This window comes from Polypterus senegalus, chromosome 2 (genome assembly GCF_016835505.1).
Source record: "Polypterus senegalus isolate Bchr_013 chromosome 2, ASM1683550v1, whole genome shotgun sequence".
In the NCBI taxonomy this organism is placed as follows: Eukaryota; Metazoa; Chordata; class Cladistia; order Polypteriformes; family Polypteridae; genus Polypterus; species Polypterus senegalus.
In genome coordinates, this window is record NC_053155.1 from 50,290,799 (window position 1) to 50,309,603 (window position 18,805).

Genomic DNA, 18,805 nt, shown 5'->3' on the forward strand with positions numbered 1-18,805 from the left:
GCAGCTAGCATAGCAACAATGAACAAGATGACTGCAGCCACCAAAAACTGCATAAAATGATGATGCCCAAGAAAACCAAACATTCCCAAAATGGTGTTGAGATGATGTTACTGTCAGAAACAGTGTTAACAGTGCTCAGCTATCATCAAAAAATAAGACATAGACATTCTGAGGTACCATAAGGAGGACTCATTACTCTTGCAAGGACATTATAATCCTCAACACTTCAGTGAAGTCTCTCCCTAATAATAGTCTGGGAACTATCAAATAATTAAAGGTACTGCTAAGCAGTAGGATCAGGGCATTTTAGCATAGAACTATACCTGAACTGAGGGAAAGAAGTGAAATATATTGTAGCGACCCGGCAGTCAGCGCTGCCGGAGTGATGCATTGTGGGAAGGTTGTACGTTCACTGCTTTTTATAATGTTTTTCCTGTTGTATTTATTAATGTCTTAACTTGTAAATAATTGTTGTGTTTGTGTTCAATTAGTTGGGTGGGTTTGGGTCATCGCCGTCCGGGGTTATTTATTTTGTAAAAAGTACCGGTTATGTGAAATGTGTCTTCGTGCATGACCTTGACCATGGCAGTGCAATAATGTCGAGCTTTGTTTACTGGCTATCTGTGAATAAAGAGATACAACAGGACAGAGCTGTTATTCATTGCTAAGATTTTATCTAAGCAATTAATGCCGAGACACTCGGAGTCGTGCGGTGTATGGGACACGAGTGCTCGTTGCTTAAGAAGCTGGGTACAGCTGCGTGCTGCCGAGACACTCGTAGTCGTGTGGTGTATGGGACACGAGTGCTCGCTACTTGAAGAGCTGGGTAAAGCTGCGTGCATAATGCTGGCAATCCGCTAGCCGACAGCTTGGGAGAGGTGCACGGCAGAAAGCGGCTTTAAAACTCCAAGACTCGACCCCAGGTCGCTACATTGATGTCAGAAGTGGGAGGCCAGGCTGTTTAGAAGACGCCGTTATGGAACAGAGTCTTGAAGAATTAGAGCGTGCCATCTTAGAGAACAGCGTTACGTTAGAGCGCCTGATCAGCGGAGCTGTGCGGAGAAAAGCAGCAGACCGGCCTGATGGTACCAGTATTCCCCGGACAGTGTTGCGATCTTCTGAGCCAGAGGGGGCTGTCGGCTGCCGCAGCGATACCCCAGGTTACCAGTCGGACGGTCCGCTTCTCACGGTCACCTGCTAAGCTGCCGCGATACAGCGGATTGACTCCTTTAGAACCATACCTCGCACAAGTGGATCTGGCCGTGATACACAATGAGTGGAACCGCGAGGAAGCTGCGACACACTTGGCCCTTGCCTTGGAGGGTCCCGCACTTCAAGTACTCATTGATCTGTCATCAGAAGAGTGTCGTGATCTTCAGGCTCTCACCGCTGCTCTCACCCGTCGCTTTGGACAAAGAACTTCAGCAGAATGCAACAGAGACAAGCTGACTAGCCGACGTCGGCATGAAGGTGAGAGTATAGGAGCCTTTGCCGCTGACGTCAGGGTATATACACGAAAAGGTTACCCTACTTTCTCGACAGCAGTGAGGGAAGAACTCGGCCTTCATGCTTTCCTGCGGGGCCTCACACCAGAACGTCTTCGCCAGCATGTCTGTCTATCGTCACCCCGAGATTTGAGCGAGGCACTAAAAGAGGCTGAGCGGGTTGAAGACGTACTACAGGCTGAGTCACCGACAAGACGAACACCACGACCGAGTCGACTAACAAGAGCCGTTGAACGAAGGGCAGAAGGGGACCTGTCTGAGGCAGTGGAGGTCAGCGCCCAATCAACATCAACCCCACGACAGAGACAACGAGTGGACTGCTGTTTTCGATGCAGAGAACCAGGGCACTTTGCCAGGGATTGCCCTGCCCCAAGTCCGTTGCCTCGCACAGCATCACCGCAGGGAAAGCGACATCGGGTGAGGCCGTGAGGGGACCCTCGCTCCGTTTTCAGCACCCCTCAACAAAGACTGCTTCAAAGTTGGGCGCTGTGGATTTTCCACTGGACTATACCTAGACTGCACTATTGATGGACGGCCATGCGTGCCTTAGTGGACACGGGTCCACTATTTGTTTGCTAAGAAAAGGAGTGTTGCCAGAAACAGCTAGTCTTCTTCCCAGGGCTGGACCCCACAAATAGCGAACTACGACGGTTACGGGTGAACGGACAGTAATGCCCGGAAAGAAACTGTTATCTGTGGTGGTAGGGACGAGCCAGACCAACCACGAATTCTGGCTTGCGGACATTAAAGACCAGTGCATTATTGGGTTGGACTTGTTGGCCCACTGGGGAGCATGTGTTGATGTGTCTAGGGCCGTCCTCTGCCTAGGTAATGAGACTGTGTCGCTCCAATCGGGCTGGAACCGTCCTGGAAGGGCTGCTGGCTTGGATTTGCCTGGATACCACGGCTCACCGGCTCCCGACCGTTGTTCGAAGATGCAGAGACTCAAGGGGACCCCAGGAGAATGTTGCAGCTCAGACCAGTGCTTCCCAACGGGTTTCCTCACGCGACCACCCATCAGCTGAGACAGTTGCGCTGTAGAGGAATTGGGCCGTGAAGTGGGGAACATCTGAACGCCACAGCAGGAGCAACTTCAACAACTATTGAGAGACTTTGTGGACATTTTTGCGGCTCGAGAGGAGGACTGTACTAGAACGAATTTAGTGAAACACCACATAGACACTGGCCATGCCGCTCCCATTAGTTTGCGCCCCCACCGATTACCTCTTGCGAAGCGTCAAGCTGCCGAGGAAATGATTTGTGAGATGGCAGCCAACGACGTTATTGAGCCTTCGGACAGCCCCTGGGCTGCACCAATGGTCATGGTACGGAAGAAAACGGGGGGTTGGCGCCCTGTGTGGACTTTCGGAGGTTAAACGAAGTCACTCGAAAAGACTCATACCCACTGCCACGCATCGATGATGCATTGGATTATGTGGCTGGATCCTGTTGGTTCAGCACCTTGGACTTGCGCAGTGGGTATTGGCAAGTGGAACTGGCACCAGAGGACCGACACAAAACCGCATTCACCATAGGACAAGGGCTGTGGCAATTCAAGGTGATGCCGTTTGGACTGTGTAACGACCGCCACCTTTGAAAGACTGATGGAGCGGGTCCTAAAAGACATTCCCCGAACCCGATGTGTGGTCTATCTGGACGATCTGCTAATCCATGCCAGAGACTTTGATCAGGCTGTCCACAATTTAAGGGAAGTCTTGACAGCCATTCAGTAGCGCCGGGTTGCGGTTGAACCCGCGAAATGTACCCTCCTCTCCCGACAGACTCAGTTTCTGGGACATGTGGTTAGCGAGAGTGGAGTGGCTACCGACCCAGCGAAGGTGACTGCCGTGAGCAACTGGCCCCACCAGCCAACATCACCGAGCTGCGGAGCTTTCTGGGCTTAGCCTCATACTACCGGAGATTCGTGAGAAACTTTGCAACCATTGCTAGCCCCTTGCACCAACTGACGAGTAAGGGCCAACAGTTTGGGTGGACGGAGGACTGCGCCGCTTTTCAACAACTAAAAGCTGCTCTTACCAGTGCACCTGTCCTGGCTTACCCTGACCCCAACCAACCCTTTATTTTGGACACTGACGCTAGTAATGTGGGGGTTGGCGCAGTACTCTCCCAGAGGGGGGACCGAGAGAGAGTGGTGGCCTACTATAGCTGCAGCCTCAGTCGACCGGAGAAAAATTACTGCGTTACCGGCGGGAGCTATTGGCAGTAATCCTGGCAGTACGACACTTCAAGCCTTACCTTTTGGGCACTAAGTTTACAATTCGAACTGACCATGCTAGCCTTACATGGCTGTTAAACTTCCGGCAACCTGAGGGCCAGGTGGCAAGGTGGATAGAAATACTTCAGGAGTATGATTTGAGGTGCAACACCGACCAGGACGGCAGCATGCAAATGCTGATGCCCTCTCCAGGCGACCATGCGTCCCGACGACTGTCGATATTGCCGCCGGCAAGAAGAAAGGGGTATGGGACCATCATCATCAGCAGCCGGGCTAGAGGACACTGATGGAGCAGGGGAACCATTCACCATCGACCAGTTATGGCAACTACAAGCAGACGACCAAGTGCTAGAGGAGGTAAGGGGCTGGCTGGAGACCCAGGAATGCCCGATTGGCAAACCGTGTCTTCCCGGGGCGGAACTCAAGTTGTTACATTCGCAGTGGGGCAGCCTGGAGTTGCACGATGGTGTGATCTACAGAAGATGGCAGGCACCAAGGGGGGGTACTGACCGTTTGCAACTTCTGGTTCCCCAGGCTTTACGTACAACGGTCCTCCGTTGGGTTCATGGAGCAGCTGGATCTGGGCACTTTGGAAATGCAAAGACAGTGCGTCGGCTGCGGCAGCGATTCTATTGGCCCGGATGTCGACAAGATGCGGATATGCATGTCCACTGCTGTGACGTTTGTACGGCGCAGAAAGGACCTGGCCAACGCTCTCACGCGCCACTACAACAGTATCTTGTCGGGGCTCCCATGGAGAGGATTGGGGTAGATGTACTGGGTCCTTTCCCTATCACGAGGCAGGAAATCGTTTTGTTTTGGTGGCGATGGACTACTTTACCAAATGGCCGGAGGCATATGCCATTCCAGATCAAAGTGCCTCCACAGCCGCTCAAAAATTGCTGGACGAGATGTTCACTCGATTCGGGGTGCCGAATGAACTGCACAGCGATCAAGGGCGGAACTTTGAGAGCCGTTTGTTTAAAGAGGTGTGTCAGCGGCTGGGGGTGAAGAAGACCCGAACCACTCCCTTCACCCTCAAAGCGATGGACTGGTCGAACGATTTAACCGCACCCTGGCCGCCCAACTTGCCATCCTCACTAGTCAACACCAGAGAGACTGGGACCAACATTTGCCTCTGGTCTTGTGGGCGTATAGGACGGCCGTTCAGGAATCGAGTCAGTGCACACTGGCGGGGCTGATGTTCGGAAGAGAGATGCGCACGCCGGTGGACTTGGTGTTTGGCTCGCCCCCTGAACCTGAGCTTGTTGGCGGTCACGAGGCGGACTATTTCCGACGATTAAAAGAGCGGCTGAACACCGTGCATCATCTGGCCAGGGAGGCACTAGCGGGAGCTGGAGCCCGTCAGAAACAGGCATATGACATTCGGGCTCATGGTCCAACTTTCAAACAAGGGGACATAGTGTGGGTCTTTTGCCCACAAAGGAAACGGGGGTTGTCCCCAAAACTGACACACCATTGGCAGGGACCGGAAGAAATTCTGGACATGATTTTCGGAAGTTGTTTTTCGAGTCGAATGCCTGGAGGGGGCAGACGGGTGGTGCTACATAAAGATCGTTTAGCACCATACCACCCATTGGCCCCAGCACCAGAAGGAATTGGAACTCAAAGTGGCTCTCCAACCTCCACACTCGGTGTCGAGACAGACATTGAAAGTAGTGGCGAGTCAAGCAGGCCAAAGCGTGTTCGTCACCGACCGGGATATTTATTAGACTTTGAATGTAACGACTAGGGTTGTGAGGACACTAAACCCTCTTGGGAGGGGGCTATGTAGCGACCCGGCAGTCAGCGCTGCCGGAGTGATGCATTGTGGGAAGGTTGTACGTTCACTGCTTTTTATAATGTTTTTCCTGTTGTATTTATTAATGTCTTAACTTGTAAATAATTGTTGTGTTTGTGTTCAATTAGTTGGGTGGGTTTGGGTCATCGCCGTCCGGGTTATTTATTTTGTAAAAAGTACGGTTATGTGAAATGTGTCTTCGTGCATGACCTTGACCATGGCAGTGCAATAATGTCGAGCTTTGTTTACTGGCTATCTGTGAATAAAGAGATACAACAGGACAGAGCTGTTATTCATTGCTAAGATTTTATCTAAACAATAAATGCCGAGACACTCGGAGTCGTGCGGTGTATGGGACACGAGTGCTCGTTGCTTAAGAAGCTGGGTACAGCTGCGTGCTGCCGAGACACTCGTAGTCGTGTGGTGTATGGGACACGAGTGCTCGCTACTTGAAGAGCTGGGTAAAGCTGCGTGTATAATGCTGGCAATCCGCTAGCCGACAGCTTGGGAGAGGTGCACGGCAGAAAGCGGCTTTAAAACTCCAAGGCTCGACCCCAGGTCGCTACAATATATAATCTGGTGAACATGTTGAAGAAGAAGCTGTTTCACATATGTCTCTGGCGATCACCTTTCCGGCTCATCTGATTTAAGCAATGCCACCCTGGAATGAGAGGGTCCGCTGTTGCTAACAGTATCACTTCATTCTGTTCTGACAACTTGAAGAAGACACCCAATGAGGGCAACTGACTCTGCCCCTTCTGTTTGGAGGACCATAAATTAAATGTGTTCTTGGAAGGTTACGTCTCATTTGAATGTGGACTCAACCCAGGACTTAATTCTATTCTAAAACTGACAGATTCATTAAGAGGCACATTTATTTTGGACCCCGTTTTGTACCTTACTCAACCACAAAGAACAGGAATGAGAGTTCACAGCAGAATTACAGCCTGGGTTAAATGCAGAATGAGATGCAAATGATGGCTGGCATTAAACGTAAAAGCAGTAATTGAGTTTAAACGCAGAGACTTATAAATGATTATGAGCAGAAATTGACGAAATACTATTTAAGGTTTTGGACACATGATTTTACTTCATTGATTTTGAAGCAAAAGAACATACTCAGAATTGGAGCTAGGAGTTACTTCTGTTGTTTTTCTTTGATGAAAATGATATAAAAAATGAGAGTAGCTTTCAAACAAAGTGCTGACTCTAAAAATCGACCAATGTAATTCCAATTGCCAAAACTGAACATCTGCAGATAGCCTTGAATGCTTTAAATTTGCACGAATTCCTTTGAGAATGTGATTACGAGATAACACTCAAGCCTATCTAAACCCTTAGCAGTTTGCATACTGAACAAGGAAGAGGTCAAGGATGTCATTGCTACTTTGGTTTCTTTTTTTGTAATTTTCTAAAAAAAATACACAACACTGCTATTTATTGATTGTTCATCTGCTTTTAATGCCATTCCGACTCCCTTCTCAAATTCTGTTTAAACTTGTTTGGCTGTATGCTGGATGTTTTAAATTAATAGAACACAAAGAGTGTTTGTAATTGACTGTGAACTCCCATCGTCCCATCATCCACTGGGTCAGCTAAAGGCTGCTGTCCATCTTCTCTTGCATTTATTCTAAATAATCATAACTGCCAGAGCTCACACAAGGACAGGCACATCCTACAATCTTCATACGACTTTGTCATTATTAGTTATTTAACATGGATAGCCCTGATCCTATAAATGATAATTTTACAAGGTGTTGATTGCTCCTTTTCATATGAAATACACACACTCCTGAACTGGATTAAGTGGGTCTGATGATGATCTCTCTTAAACAATGGTTATGGTTGTAGATTTTATATATTCACCCACCTCTCCCCTTTCAACAATAATTCAATGTCAGACTATGAATATGGTGAAGCAGTATACATATTTATGAATAATCATGATATTTGATTTGAACACAAAATGGATTGGTAAGAAGATGCAGAAACAGCTGTACTGTTCAAGGCAGAACAGTTTTAACTTATAACAAACAATAGTACAGGTCTTTTGTAAGTCTTTTATTGTTAATTTTATTTTACACAGCAGTATGACAGCCTTGCTATAGACCAGGGGTCTCCAACTCCGGTCCTGAAGGGCCTTAGTGGCTGCAGGTTTTCATTCTGACCCTTTTCTTAATTAGTGACCTGTTTTTGTTGCTAATTAATTTCTTTTGAATTAATTTTAATTGACTTGTTTTTCAAAAATTGTTCCCCTGAATTTCTTCATCATTCCTCTGAAGTGCTTTGTTTCTTTTCTTAAATGGCACCCAAACAGAAATGAAATGTGAAATGAGTGAGCCAACAGAAAACCAACTAAGGCCTCAAACTCCAAGCATTTCACTCCACCCAGTTACTTAATTAGGCTCTCGTTCTTTAATTCCATGGCTTGTTGCTGCTCCCATTGTGCAATAACATACATTTTCAAAATTGTTGATTTTCTCTTTTCTAAGAGCACTGTTAAAAGGTCTTGGGGACCTGAGCAGATCAACATTCCTGAGACCTTCAGCTTTTTTATTTGCAGATATTGTATGATTGGCAATGTGGGTTATGTTTTGCTGGTCATGTTTTAGTTAATTTTGTATCTTGTTATTGTTTGGTTGCTAATTAAGGAAAAAGAAACAAATAAGCGGTCATCAAGAGCAAGTCAAATAAAATTAATTCAAAAGAAGTTAATTAGGAGAAAAACAGGTCACTAATTAAGAAAAGGGTTAGAATGAAAACCTGCAGCCACTGGTGCCCTCCAGGACCGGAGTTGGGGACACCTGCTATAGAGAAATTGAGAAAAAAATGCTGTTGTAACTACATTGTTGAAATCAGTGGTGTTCGTGTTGGTTTGATTAAAACACTTTAATTTCCAGTGCTATAAACATTTTTAGTTCTATTAGTTAATAACATTAAAATATTACACTGTTACAGTTGAAATATATCACTAGACACTATAGGTGTGTTTTTGCTTGTATAAATTACACTGAATGAATTGCAAATTAGCTAGACATAAATTGCTACATCTTATTTAAATTGAACATGCTTCCCCTTGGCATCAAGAGAACAAGAAATTAAATGACTTAAAATGAAGTAATTATTCAATAGCCAAGGCCTACCATGCTTGATTAAAATTTGTCTAATAACTTAAAAAGAGGTTTTGAGTGGTTCACAAAGTGAATTAGATTTTTTTCTAAAATAAGACATCCTTTTCCCAGTGTGTTCTGATTATAAAGAATGAAAGCTCTTAACTTTTGGATTATTTTTGTGTGTCTGTAGAATCCTGTTTAATGCTTGTACATTTTTGCTGGAATCATATTTTTCACCAGGGTAGTACAGTCTAAACCTAACTCTAACTCCAGTCGGCAATTTATATCTCCCTCTACAAAATCTTCATAACTTCAAGTTGAAAATGATCAAAGACGCATGGACTAGTTCAGAGTATGAACTTTTTAAAATCTTCTCTAACCTTATTTCATTTAGTTTTGTGTCATTGTCTTCTTTATAAAGGTTTACGAATACATGGAATACATTTTGTTAATGGTTTTGCAATTTGGTGCCATTTTCAGTTCAATAAATATATTTAAAATCTTGCCATGTCACCATTTTGTTACCCTTATGATGCCACCATTTTAAGTTGTATTGTTTTGTGGTTGCAATGCCCATCGCTATCATGTGACAACAGAAGATCATGTCAGGTGATTTCACTTTTAGTTCTTACTAATGTTTATTGCCCCCTTTAGCATCCTGGCATGCAGTCCTTTGTGATAGTTTTGGGTGAGGCCCTTGATTTTCTCAGGTGGTCGAACTGCCCGTTTTTCTTGGCAATAATTCTTGGGTTTCCTTGCATGAACTGCACGTTTGAGATCTCCACAAAGTGGCTCAATAAACTTGATGGCAGGAGACTATGGTGGCCTCACTAGTAACTTCACTTTTTTTATGCTGTAGCCATCAAAATGTCAACTTGGCCTTGTGTTTTGGATCACTGTCATGTTGGAAGATCCAAGTGCGTCCTATGCACAGCTTCCAGACTGATGAATGCACGTTGTCCTCCAATATTTTCTGGTAACATGCCACATTCATCTCAATATCAATTTTCACTAAGTTACCCGTGCCACTGTAGCTCACACACCCCGAGAACATCAGAGATCCACTTCCATACTTCGCAGTAGGGATGATGTGCTCTTCATCATGGGCCTTGTTGTGTGCTCTCCATAGCGTTTATGGTTGTGACCATAAAGTTCGATTTGGGTCTCATCACTCCAAAGGACTTTGTTCCAGGAGTTTTGTGGCTTGTCTTGGTGCTGTTTGACATATTGTAAGTGGGCTTTTTCATGGAATTGGCACAGTAAAGACTTTTTTTTCTTGCAACTCGACTGTGCAGCCTATTTTCATTCAAGTACCTTCTTATTGTGCTTCTAGAAACAGCAATACCACTTGTTTGCAGAGAAGCCTGTATATCAGCTGAAGTAGCCTGTGGGTTTTTCTTGGCAGCTTGACAAATGATCCTGGTAATTGCGGCTGAACTCTCAGTTGGTCCACCTGCCCGTGGCTTGGTAACAACAGAACCCCTAACTTTCCATATTTTTATCAGAGTTTGAGCACTACTGACAGACATTTTCAGATCTCCGGATATCTTTTTATATCCTTTTACTGATTTTTTTCACAAATCAACAACTTTTTCTTGCAGGTCCTTTGACAGTTCTTTTGTTTTCCTCATTGCTTGGTATCCAGCAAAGTCAGTGCAGCTCTGCATGAATTTAAATTGACTATTTATATACAGACACAGATTACAATCCAAGAGGGTACAAGTGTGGTCACTCTCCCTTAATTACCTTTAATTTGAACCTGTGTATGTCAACTTGTACGTATGTTATCAGCCCCGACATTCCAGGGTATGTAAACCTTTGTTCAATTTGGGTGATTTCAGTTATCATTATGATTTGAAAAGGGCACATATATGTGATAATAAACACTCTGCCTAATTAAAAGGAAAGCTTTCTACATGATTACTTAAATTTTCCAAACTTTGGGCAAAATTTCACAAATTCTGCCTGGGTATATAAACTTATGAGCATGACTGTGTATAGATCTTGATGTTTGGGCAAATCACAGGCAATTATCTTCTCTGCTCAATAAAAGATGCATTCAAGTCTAGTCTTGTCCTCAACAATGACTGCTCCAAATTGAATTGTTATGGAGGATGTAAGGATGGAATGATTGAATTGTAGAACTGGATCAGTAATGATTTTGCCATTTCTTTAACTGTTGGAAAAAACCATGTAGGTTCTCCAGTGATCATTCTTAACAATAGACTTGATATTAACCCAGATGAGATTCTAATTATAATTACCAGGAAGTACAGATGCTTAAGATTGGGATGATGGCAGGATTCTCCATAAGTCTATAACATAATTGATTATTTCTTATTAGACTGCAAACATTATTAAAATTACTTCACATTAAAATTTGCATTTTTGTATTTTAATGATGTACTTAGCTGTAGTGTACATCTTTCGTATGGTATTTGTCCATTGTTTTTTGTGTGTCTGTGTTTTGATAGCTGATTTACCACTTCTCTTAAGTTTCATCCTTTTAATTGAGTCATTCTTTAAAACAGATTTTAATGGCTCTATATTCATTTCCATGTCTAAGGAAGTGATAAAATTTACCAGTGCTACTCTAATGTAAAATAAGGAATGCTTGCTTATGATGTCTGGTTCAGGTGGCAAATCGCTTGTAATATTATATAAATAATTAATAGAAAGTTACTTCACTAAATGTTAGTATCAAATCTAAGGCATATAATAAAATCTTATAGGATGGGTCTTCAGTTTCTTTTAAGAACCCAGAGAAGAGCTTTGTTATTTTGGTTGCGATTGAGAGGCTTGTTCTCTCACTGGTGTTTCAAAGCTGCAAAGCAGCAACAGATTTCTTCTACCTCAGCAATGGCACCATCAGACAAACATGGTAGGTTAAACATAGAATATGGAGTGTGATGTTATTCTCAAAATAATTCCTGCTAGCAAGGTGGCACAAAAGTGGCAGCTGAATCAAATTCAGATCTTACCCTGTACATGGTAGAGGTATACAAGGAATGGTGCAATTTCTGAATGTGATGGAAGGTAACTGACACCAAATACAGCTGAAATACTCTGATGGCATGTTCTCTGAATTTTTTTATGAGGGAATAGCCATAGTCCAACTAAACAAGTATACCTTTCTTTTAGGTTCATGCAAATCTCTTTCAAACCACTTGTTTATTTAATCCCACATAATCCATCCATCCATCCATTATCCAACCCACTATATCCTAACTACATGGCTACGGGGGTCTGCTGGAGCCAATCCCAGCCAACACAAGGCGCAAGGCAGGAAACAAACCCCGGGCAAGGTGCCAGCCCACTGCACACACATAATCTAGTTTTAGATTTATACTGTTGATATTTTGTGCATAACACATGTGCCTTTCTATGGCAGGATTGTCATAACCTACAGGTATGAATTCCAATTTTCTTATAAAGCCTATTGAAAAATAAATATGATTTTAAAGCCCAGTGAACTGTATATGATTAGGCACATTTATTTTTGTGGCTAGTACTAAATTCCCTTCTACAATACATAAATACCTTATATGTCTTTCACTTTTGTTTCGATTGTGAAAGAAGAACTGATATCTCACCTTGCTAAAATAAAACCACAAAGTAAATCCAGTAAATACTGGAATATATGGAATACCTAAAGTAATGAGAATTCAACTTTTGATTCTTTTTCTGAAGCTTAAAATTCCATTCTAAGTTGTGAGGACTTGCAGTCTTACCCAGACTTTTAAATTTCATCTGTTCTCATTGGCATTTTAATGATTTCTCCTTCATTTACACATTTCAGCAATTCAGTAATTATGATAGCATTTACAAAGCAAAATTCAAATGTTTGTTGGGTGAAGTGGCAGCTCCAAGGCTAAGAATCTGCCCTGGTATCCCAAAGGTTGCGGTTCAAATCCCTGTCACTGCCAAAAGAGATCCTACCCTGCTAAGCCCTTGAGCAAGGCCCTTAACCTTCAATTGCTCCAGGGGTGCTGTACAATGGCTGACCCTGTGCTCTAACCCCAAAGGGGTATGCAAAAACTAACAAATTCCTAATATGAGAAATTGTATAAGGTGAAATAAATAAAGAACAACAAAAAAATCTGACATTTACTGTCTTGTATTTAACATGAAATATTTCTTTTTATTTTTGGTACGTGGGTGGCATGGTGGCACGGTGGATAGTACTGCCCCCTCACAGTTACACTGTACTGTGTTCAAAATTATTCTGTGGTCATTTTTTGCATTGAATATGCACAGTGGATGACGTGGAAAAAAAACTGGCAGTACTCCTTGTTGTCCTGATGCTTCAATCTCCTCCTACGTATGTATTGTTCTACATGCAATGCTGATATTACAAATTCTTTGGGGACTGTGGGGAGATACAAAGGGGTTGATATAAAGAAACTGGTTCTGAGACTGCAGGGTGGTGGTGGGGCGTGAGTTTTATGGGATGGGAGGGAGGTTTGTGTGGGGTCCCTTGGAAGTGTGAAAGCATGTTCAAAGGACAGATTATTTTTTAAATATGGGAAGTGCTAGTATGCATACATTAACTGCTGGCACTTCTAAAAGTAGAATGGATGAGCACTGCCCCACTTCAGGCACTGAGTATGTACATTCATTTCCTCAGGGGACTCTGTTTTTCCACCCACATCCCTAAAGTGGGCCTTACTTTGAGGCTAGAGACATTATGTTATGCTATGCCTTGGGTATTTACCATACTAAAGGGGAATGTACTATGCTGTTTACTAAACTAATTTTTAATGCCTTTTCCTAATGCTTATTGCCCTATAATTTTGTCAAAAATTTTTTACTTGCATGTATTTAATGTCCATTAGAGGACATTGTGATTTTTACTTTTTCCCTTAAGAAGTGTCATCATTACTCTAAGTTATGTGTGATTTGTCATTTTTTACTAGTCACGTATTACTCATTGCTAACAGTTACTTACTTGTCACTAGTGAAAAGCGTAACAATTCACATGAAATTGTATTTGCAACAAACCTTGCTATTTGACTTGACAAAATAATTCATTAAGTAAATGGTGTCTCACGGCATAATTTGTGCCATTCACAAAAAAAGTAAAGTGTTTAGTTCCTGTCTGTAAGTTTTTACAGATCGATTCAACATGTACTCACCTGTCATCTCGAGTGAAGAAAATAAATTACTGAAAGTGTGCATATCCTCACCTAGGAGAAGGTGGGTGCTAAGTAATGGTGGGTTTGGCACAGTAATGTTCATGATGATGCAATTTAGTCTGCTCCATGTGCAAAATATTCAGCATTTCAAATTATTAAAAATGTTCTTTACTCCCCTGCAGTGATGTGAATGTTAGGCATAAATAGAATAGGTTTTACTGGTGTGGGGTGGATTACAGTGATCCCTCGCTATATCACACTTCGACTTTCGTGGCTTCACTCCATTGCGAATTTTAAATGTAAGCATATCTATATATATATATCACAGATTTTTCACTGGTTGGCGGATTTCTGCGGACAATGTGTCTTTTAATTTATGGCACATGCTTCCTTAGTTGGTTTCCCCAGTTGATTTCATACAAGGGACGCTATTGGCAGATGGCTGAGAAGCTACCTAATCCTCAATGATATACGATATGCTTCCCACGCGGTGCTTGGCATACTTCCCGAACAGCACGTATTGATTTTTCATTGTTTGCTTTTCTCTGTCTCACTCACTCTCTCTGACATTCTCTGCTCCTGACGAAGGGGGTGTAAGCAGAGGGGCTGTTCGCACACTGGCCTAGAGGATACGGACACTCCTCTAAAAAATGCAGAAAGACTGTCTTCACATTGCTCCCTTCTTTGCAGCTGCTTGGCGGTGCTTCGCATTCTTAAAAGCCGATCAGCCCTATTGATTTTTGATTGTTTGCTTTTCTCGCTCTCTCTCTCTGACATTCTGACACACACTCCTTTGTTGAGGAAGATATGTTTGCATTCTTTTAATTGTGAGACGGAACTGTCATCTCTGTCTTGTCATGGAGCACAGTTTAAACTTTTGACTAAAGGGTGTTATTTCATGTTTAGAGGGCTCTAATGTTAAAAAACGTATTTAGAAGGTCGTAAACACGTTTTCGATGCTCTAACTGCGAAAATATTCAATTTATAAATAAAGAATCGTACTTCGCGGAAATTCATTTATCACGGTAGAGTCTGGAACGGATTAACCGCGATAAACGAGGGTTTACTGTATATACTTCACACAGCTGCAGAAGAGAGCACAGGTAAACACAGAAGTGTGAACTCTGCTGAAAAGAACAATTTCTTGTTTGCCACCCCAAAAAAAACTTTCAATCTCAAAAAAACACTTATTAGTGAGTGTTCTGCATATGTGAAATTGCCTGCAAAACAAATTTTAGTGTCACTTTTGTGAAATTGAATGCAAAATGAAACTTGCTTGTTCGCTCATCACTACTCGGCACTCATCACTAATCACCCAGCGCCTCTCACTCATTATGCACCACGATTCACTTGTTACTCAGTTTTCACTCATCAGTGATGTTATGAAACTAATATGTAAGAATACTTAACATTTCTCAGAGTTGTTTTGAGTTTTATCATTATTAAAAAAATGAAACTGTGTGCCTAGCCATTGTGTTATTTTGAGTGTATATTCTCCCTGTGCCTGCATGATTTTTTTTTTATTTAGTTTTTCACCCAAATTCAAAAGATCAAGTTAGTTGGTTATTTTAAATTGCCTTTGTGTGAGTGTTTCAGCGGTTTATGCATGAGTGAAATTCATGATGCACATATACCCTATCCATGTTTCCTTACAGGCGGCACGGTGGCGCAGTGGTAGCGCTGCTGCCTCGCAGTTAGGAGACCTGGGCTCGCTTCCCGGGTCCTCCCTGCGTGGAGTTTGCATGTTCTCCCCGTGTCTGCGTGGGTTTCCTCCCACGATCCAAAGACATGCAGGTTAGGTGGATTGGCAATTCTAAATTGGCTGTAGTATGTGCTTGGTGTTTGTGTGTGTCCTGCGGTGGGTTGGCACCCTGCCCAGGATTGGTTCCTGCCTTGTGCCCTGTGTTGGCTGGGATTGGCTCCAGCAGGCCCCTGTGACACTGTATTCGGATTCAGCGGGTTAGACGATGGATGGATGTTTTCTTACTGCCTTGTAACCTGGTTTAAATGTGTGTGAAAATGTTATTTTATGACCAGTGGAATTTTCCATTCAGGATAAAAAAAATAACCTTTGATTTGATCTTGATCTTAATCTGAGAACAGAAAATCTTGATTATTTGGCACAGGAGAAGGATCTGAGGGTCACTGTGCTTATGGGTAATTTCAAGACCCAACAGGAGCAGAGAGAATGGGAATACAAACTTATGCTTAAATTCAAAACTCCAGAAAATGGTCTGAATAGAGACAAGAGTTTTATGACAGGATATGTGGACTAACAGACTGACTGACCAGCTGACTACATCTGAGTCAATGCAGTTAAAAAAACCTTACAGCACTTTCTCTGGTGATGGTTATCTTATCTCTACATTTTATTAGTTCATTGTTCTCTTCTTTTAGGGATAATTCATCTAAGGTTTATTAATTTTGCTAACATTTGAACAAAAAGGTTGTTAAGATGAAAGAAAAAAACACTTTGCTGTCCCAATATAAGCTAGAGTATTTTTCACTTTCTTTGTTACACCTTGCCTGATGAAGGGGCCTTAGCTGCCTTGAAAGCTTGCATTTGTAATCTATTTAGTTAGCCAATAAAAGGTGTCATTTCACCCTACTTTCTCCTGTATCAATCTATGGCTAACACGATACAATACTCTACTGCTTTGATTATTTGGCGTAAGAGCCAAAAGTAGAAACAGATGAATACATAGAGATCATAAAGTGTGTTTTATGAGCAAATTAAGAAACTCAATCCAACATATTTATGGCATGTATGGCAAAACCTAGGCAGGCCTTGATACTTTAATTGGGGCTAGCATGATTAAATGAAGAGACCTTGGTGACTCTTGAAAGCAGCCAATTGATGACACATCCTTACCAAAAACTTTCATGATTAGGATGCTTCTGATACTTTTGAATCATGATATCTATGAAACAGTTTGATACGCAAAGCAAACAGAAATGTTAACTTTATATTAGTTCTCCATGTTTTTCTTAACCTGCTTTTTGCACTTCAGATTCACATGCTGTAAGGCACCATAAAGATGTCAAGGCCACTGAAGGAAAAGGGTCAAAGTCTAGAACAGATAAACGCAAAGAACTGGAAATAGCAGGACTCAAAGAGCTAAATGTACGTTGGGGTAACCCAGCAAGTAATTCTGTTGTGCATCTTTGTTTTTCTTGGATTTGTATTTCACAAAATAAAAACGAATAATGACAATTGCATTAGCTGTGGTTGCTTTCAAGGCAGTATAAAGCAAATGCCAATATTAGATAGAGCCCAAAACGTCTGTGGTTATTCTTTCCATGGATTAAAACAACAGAAAAGTTAAATGAGTGATAGAAATTCTTCTAAGCTGAGAAATGCCGTAGCTCATTGTCTTTACAGAGTTCTGCAAGTAGTCTCCAGAGATTGTGAACATACCATCAAAGCATTCTCCCGATCACATCCAGTCAAGTCACACTACCTTCCCATTCAGATAGATAAAGGTGAACAATTAGAAACCTACCACCATTTTAATGGCAACTCAACATTTACAATTCAACATTGAAATATCATATTAAGTACACAGTATCTTTTGGAAAATGGAAAATTAAAATAAAACTTTTATTCAAGTCATTTTGCACCTTCTAAATCAAAATGAGTCTAACCAAGCCTCAGTGTAGTTAGTTGGCAGTAAAACTACAAGCAGCAAATGTAACCAAGTCACACATTCTGAACCAGATAACTAGATAGTATTCAGCAACAGGTCTCTTGATGCTGAAGTTATAATATTCTGAGCATGCTTGGCATCAGTGGAATAAAATCAGTCTGGACAGAGGCGAGTGATGCTACTACTCTATTCAGGGCTTGAAGAAGATGATGTCCCTCCACACACATACAAACACACATAAAATATGGCATTTATGGTATCAGTAGCAGCACAGAGGGCATTGATAGGATTGGAGGCCCCCACATCATGTTAACATTCTTTAGAACCAAGAAGAAAAAGATCAAGATGAACATCATACAGTGTTATGTACCAACAAGATGCAGCAATGAAGAAATCAAGGATTTTTTTTCTTCAACAATGTGCAGAATATTCTGAAAACCTACCGTTAGAGCGATATTTAAATTCAAACAGGAGACTTCAATGTAAAAATAGTATCAGATAACACTTGCTACAAAAACTGATGGGAAAACATGAATTGGGAATGAGGAATGAAAATGGAGAGCACTTTACTGACATATGTACCAATAATGTAGTCATGGAAAAACATTTAATGAGTGAGCTATGATCATTGTAAGCCTAGGATCACTTGTTTCTCCAGGTCTTAACGACTGACTAACTTTTGAATCTCTCCCTTTCTCTTCTCTTGTATGGCTATAATAACTATTTTACTTCAAAATCAAATCCTGCAAATTTAGGTTTTTATAACATAAATGTATAAATATAAATGCTTGTCACAGTAAACATATTTATCTTATTACAGAAATTTGGCGGTTTAGATTGTGCATGGCATGTTTTTAAAGGATAATCGCTACTTAGTGTTTTTTTACCTTCTGAAGTTTAAATGCTACTAAAGTTGTTAATTACTCATGCATCATCCTACACATTAGTATAATATGGTAGATTATTTTCTTGGTTTATTAACCTATCCATCTATTTCCTGTACCCTCTTTGTCCAGTTCTGGTCATAGAGGCCAAAGGATAACAAGAGAACCAAGATGAACATGCACACAGAGAAGGGGAGAACTCAGCACATAAAATACACAGATTATGATTTGAGCCCAGGACACTGGACCTTTGAGGCAGCAGCATTAGCCATTGCACCCATGTAAATCTTACTGTCAAAATTCTAAATCTCTTGTTTTTTTACCATTTTATTGCACAAGACAAATTAAAAAGCTGTTTCAGCGTTGCCACTGTTTATTGTAAAATCATGAATGTAAGATTTTGCTGAATAAACAAAGAAAACATACCTTTTTCTGCAGGTTTTTCCTTCCTATGTAATAAAAAAGAATAATAATAATTAGTTTG

The 18,805-nt window shown here is 41.9% G+C and overlaps 1 protein-coding gene across 1 annotated transcript in view; it reads right to left on the reverse strand.

The window, feature by feature from the left end:
- The window catches only part of si:ch211-214p13.7, a 60,918-nt gene that overhangs the window by 16,359 nt on the left and 25,754 nt on the right, over window positions 1-18,805 (reverse strand). The window contains exon 2 of the mRNA XM_039743657.1: window positions 18,748-18,770. Coding sequence (XP_039599591.1) covers window positions 18,748-18,770 — 23 coding nt within the window. The remainder of the gene's footprint in view (window positions 1-18,747; window positions 18,771-18,805) is intronic.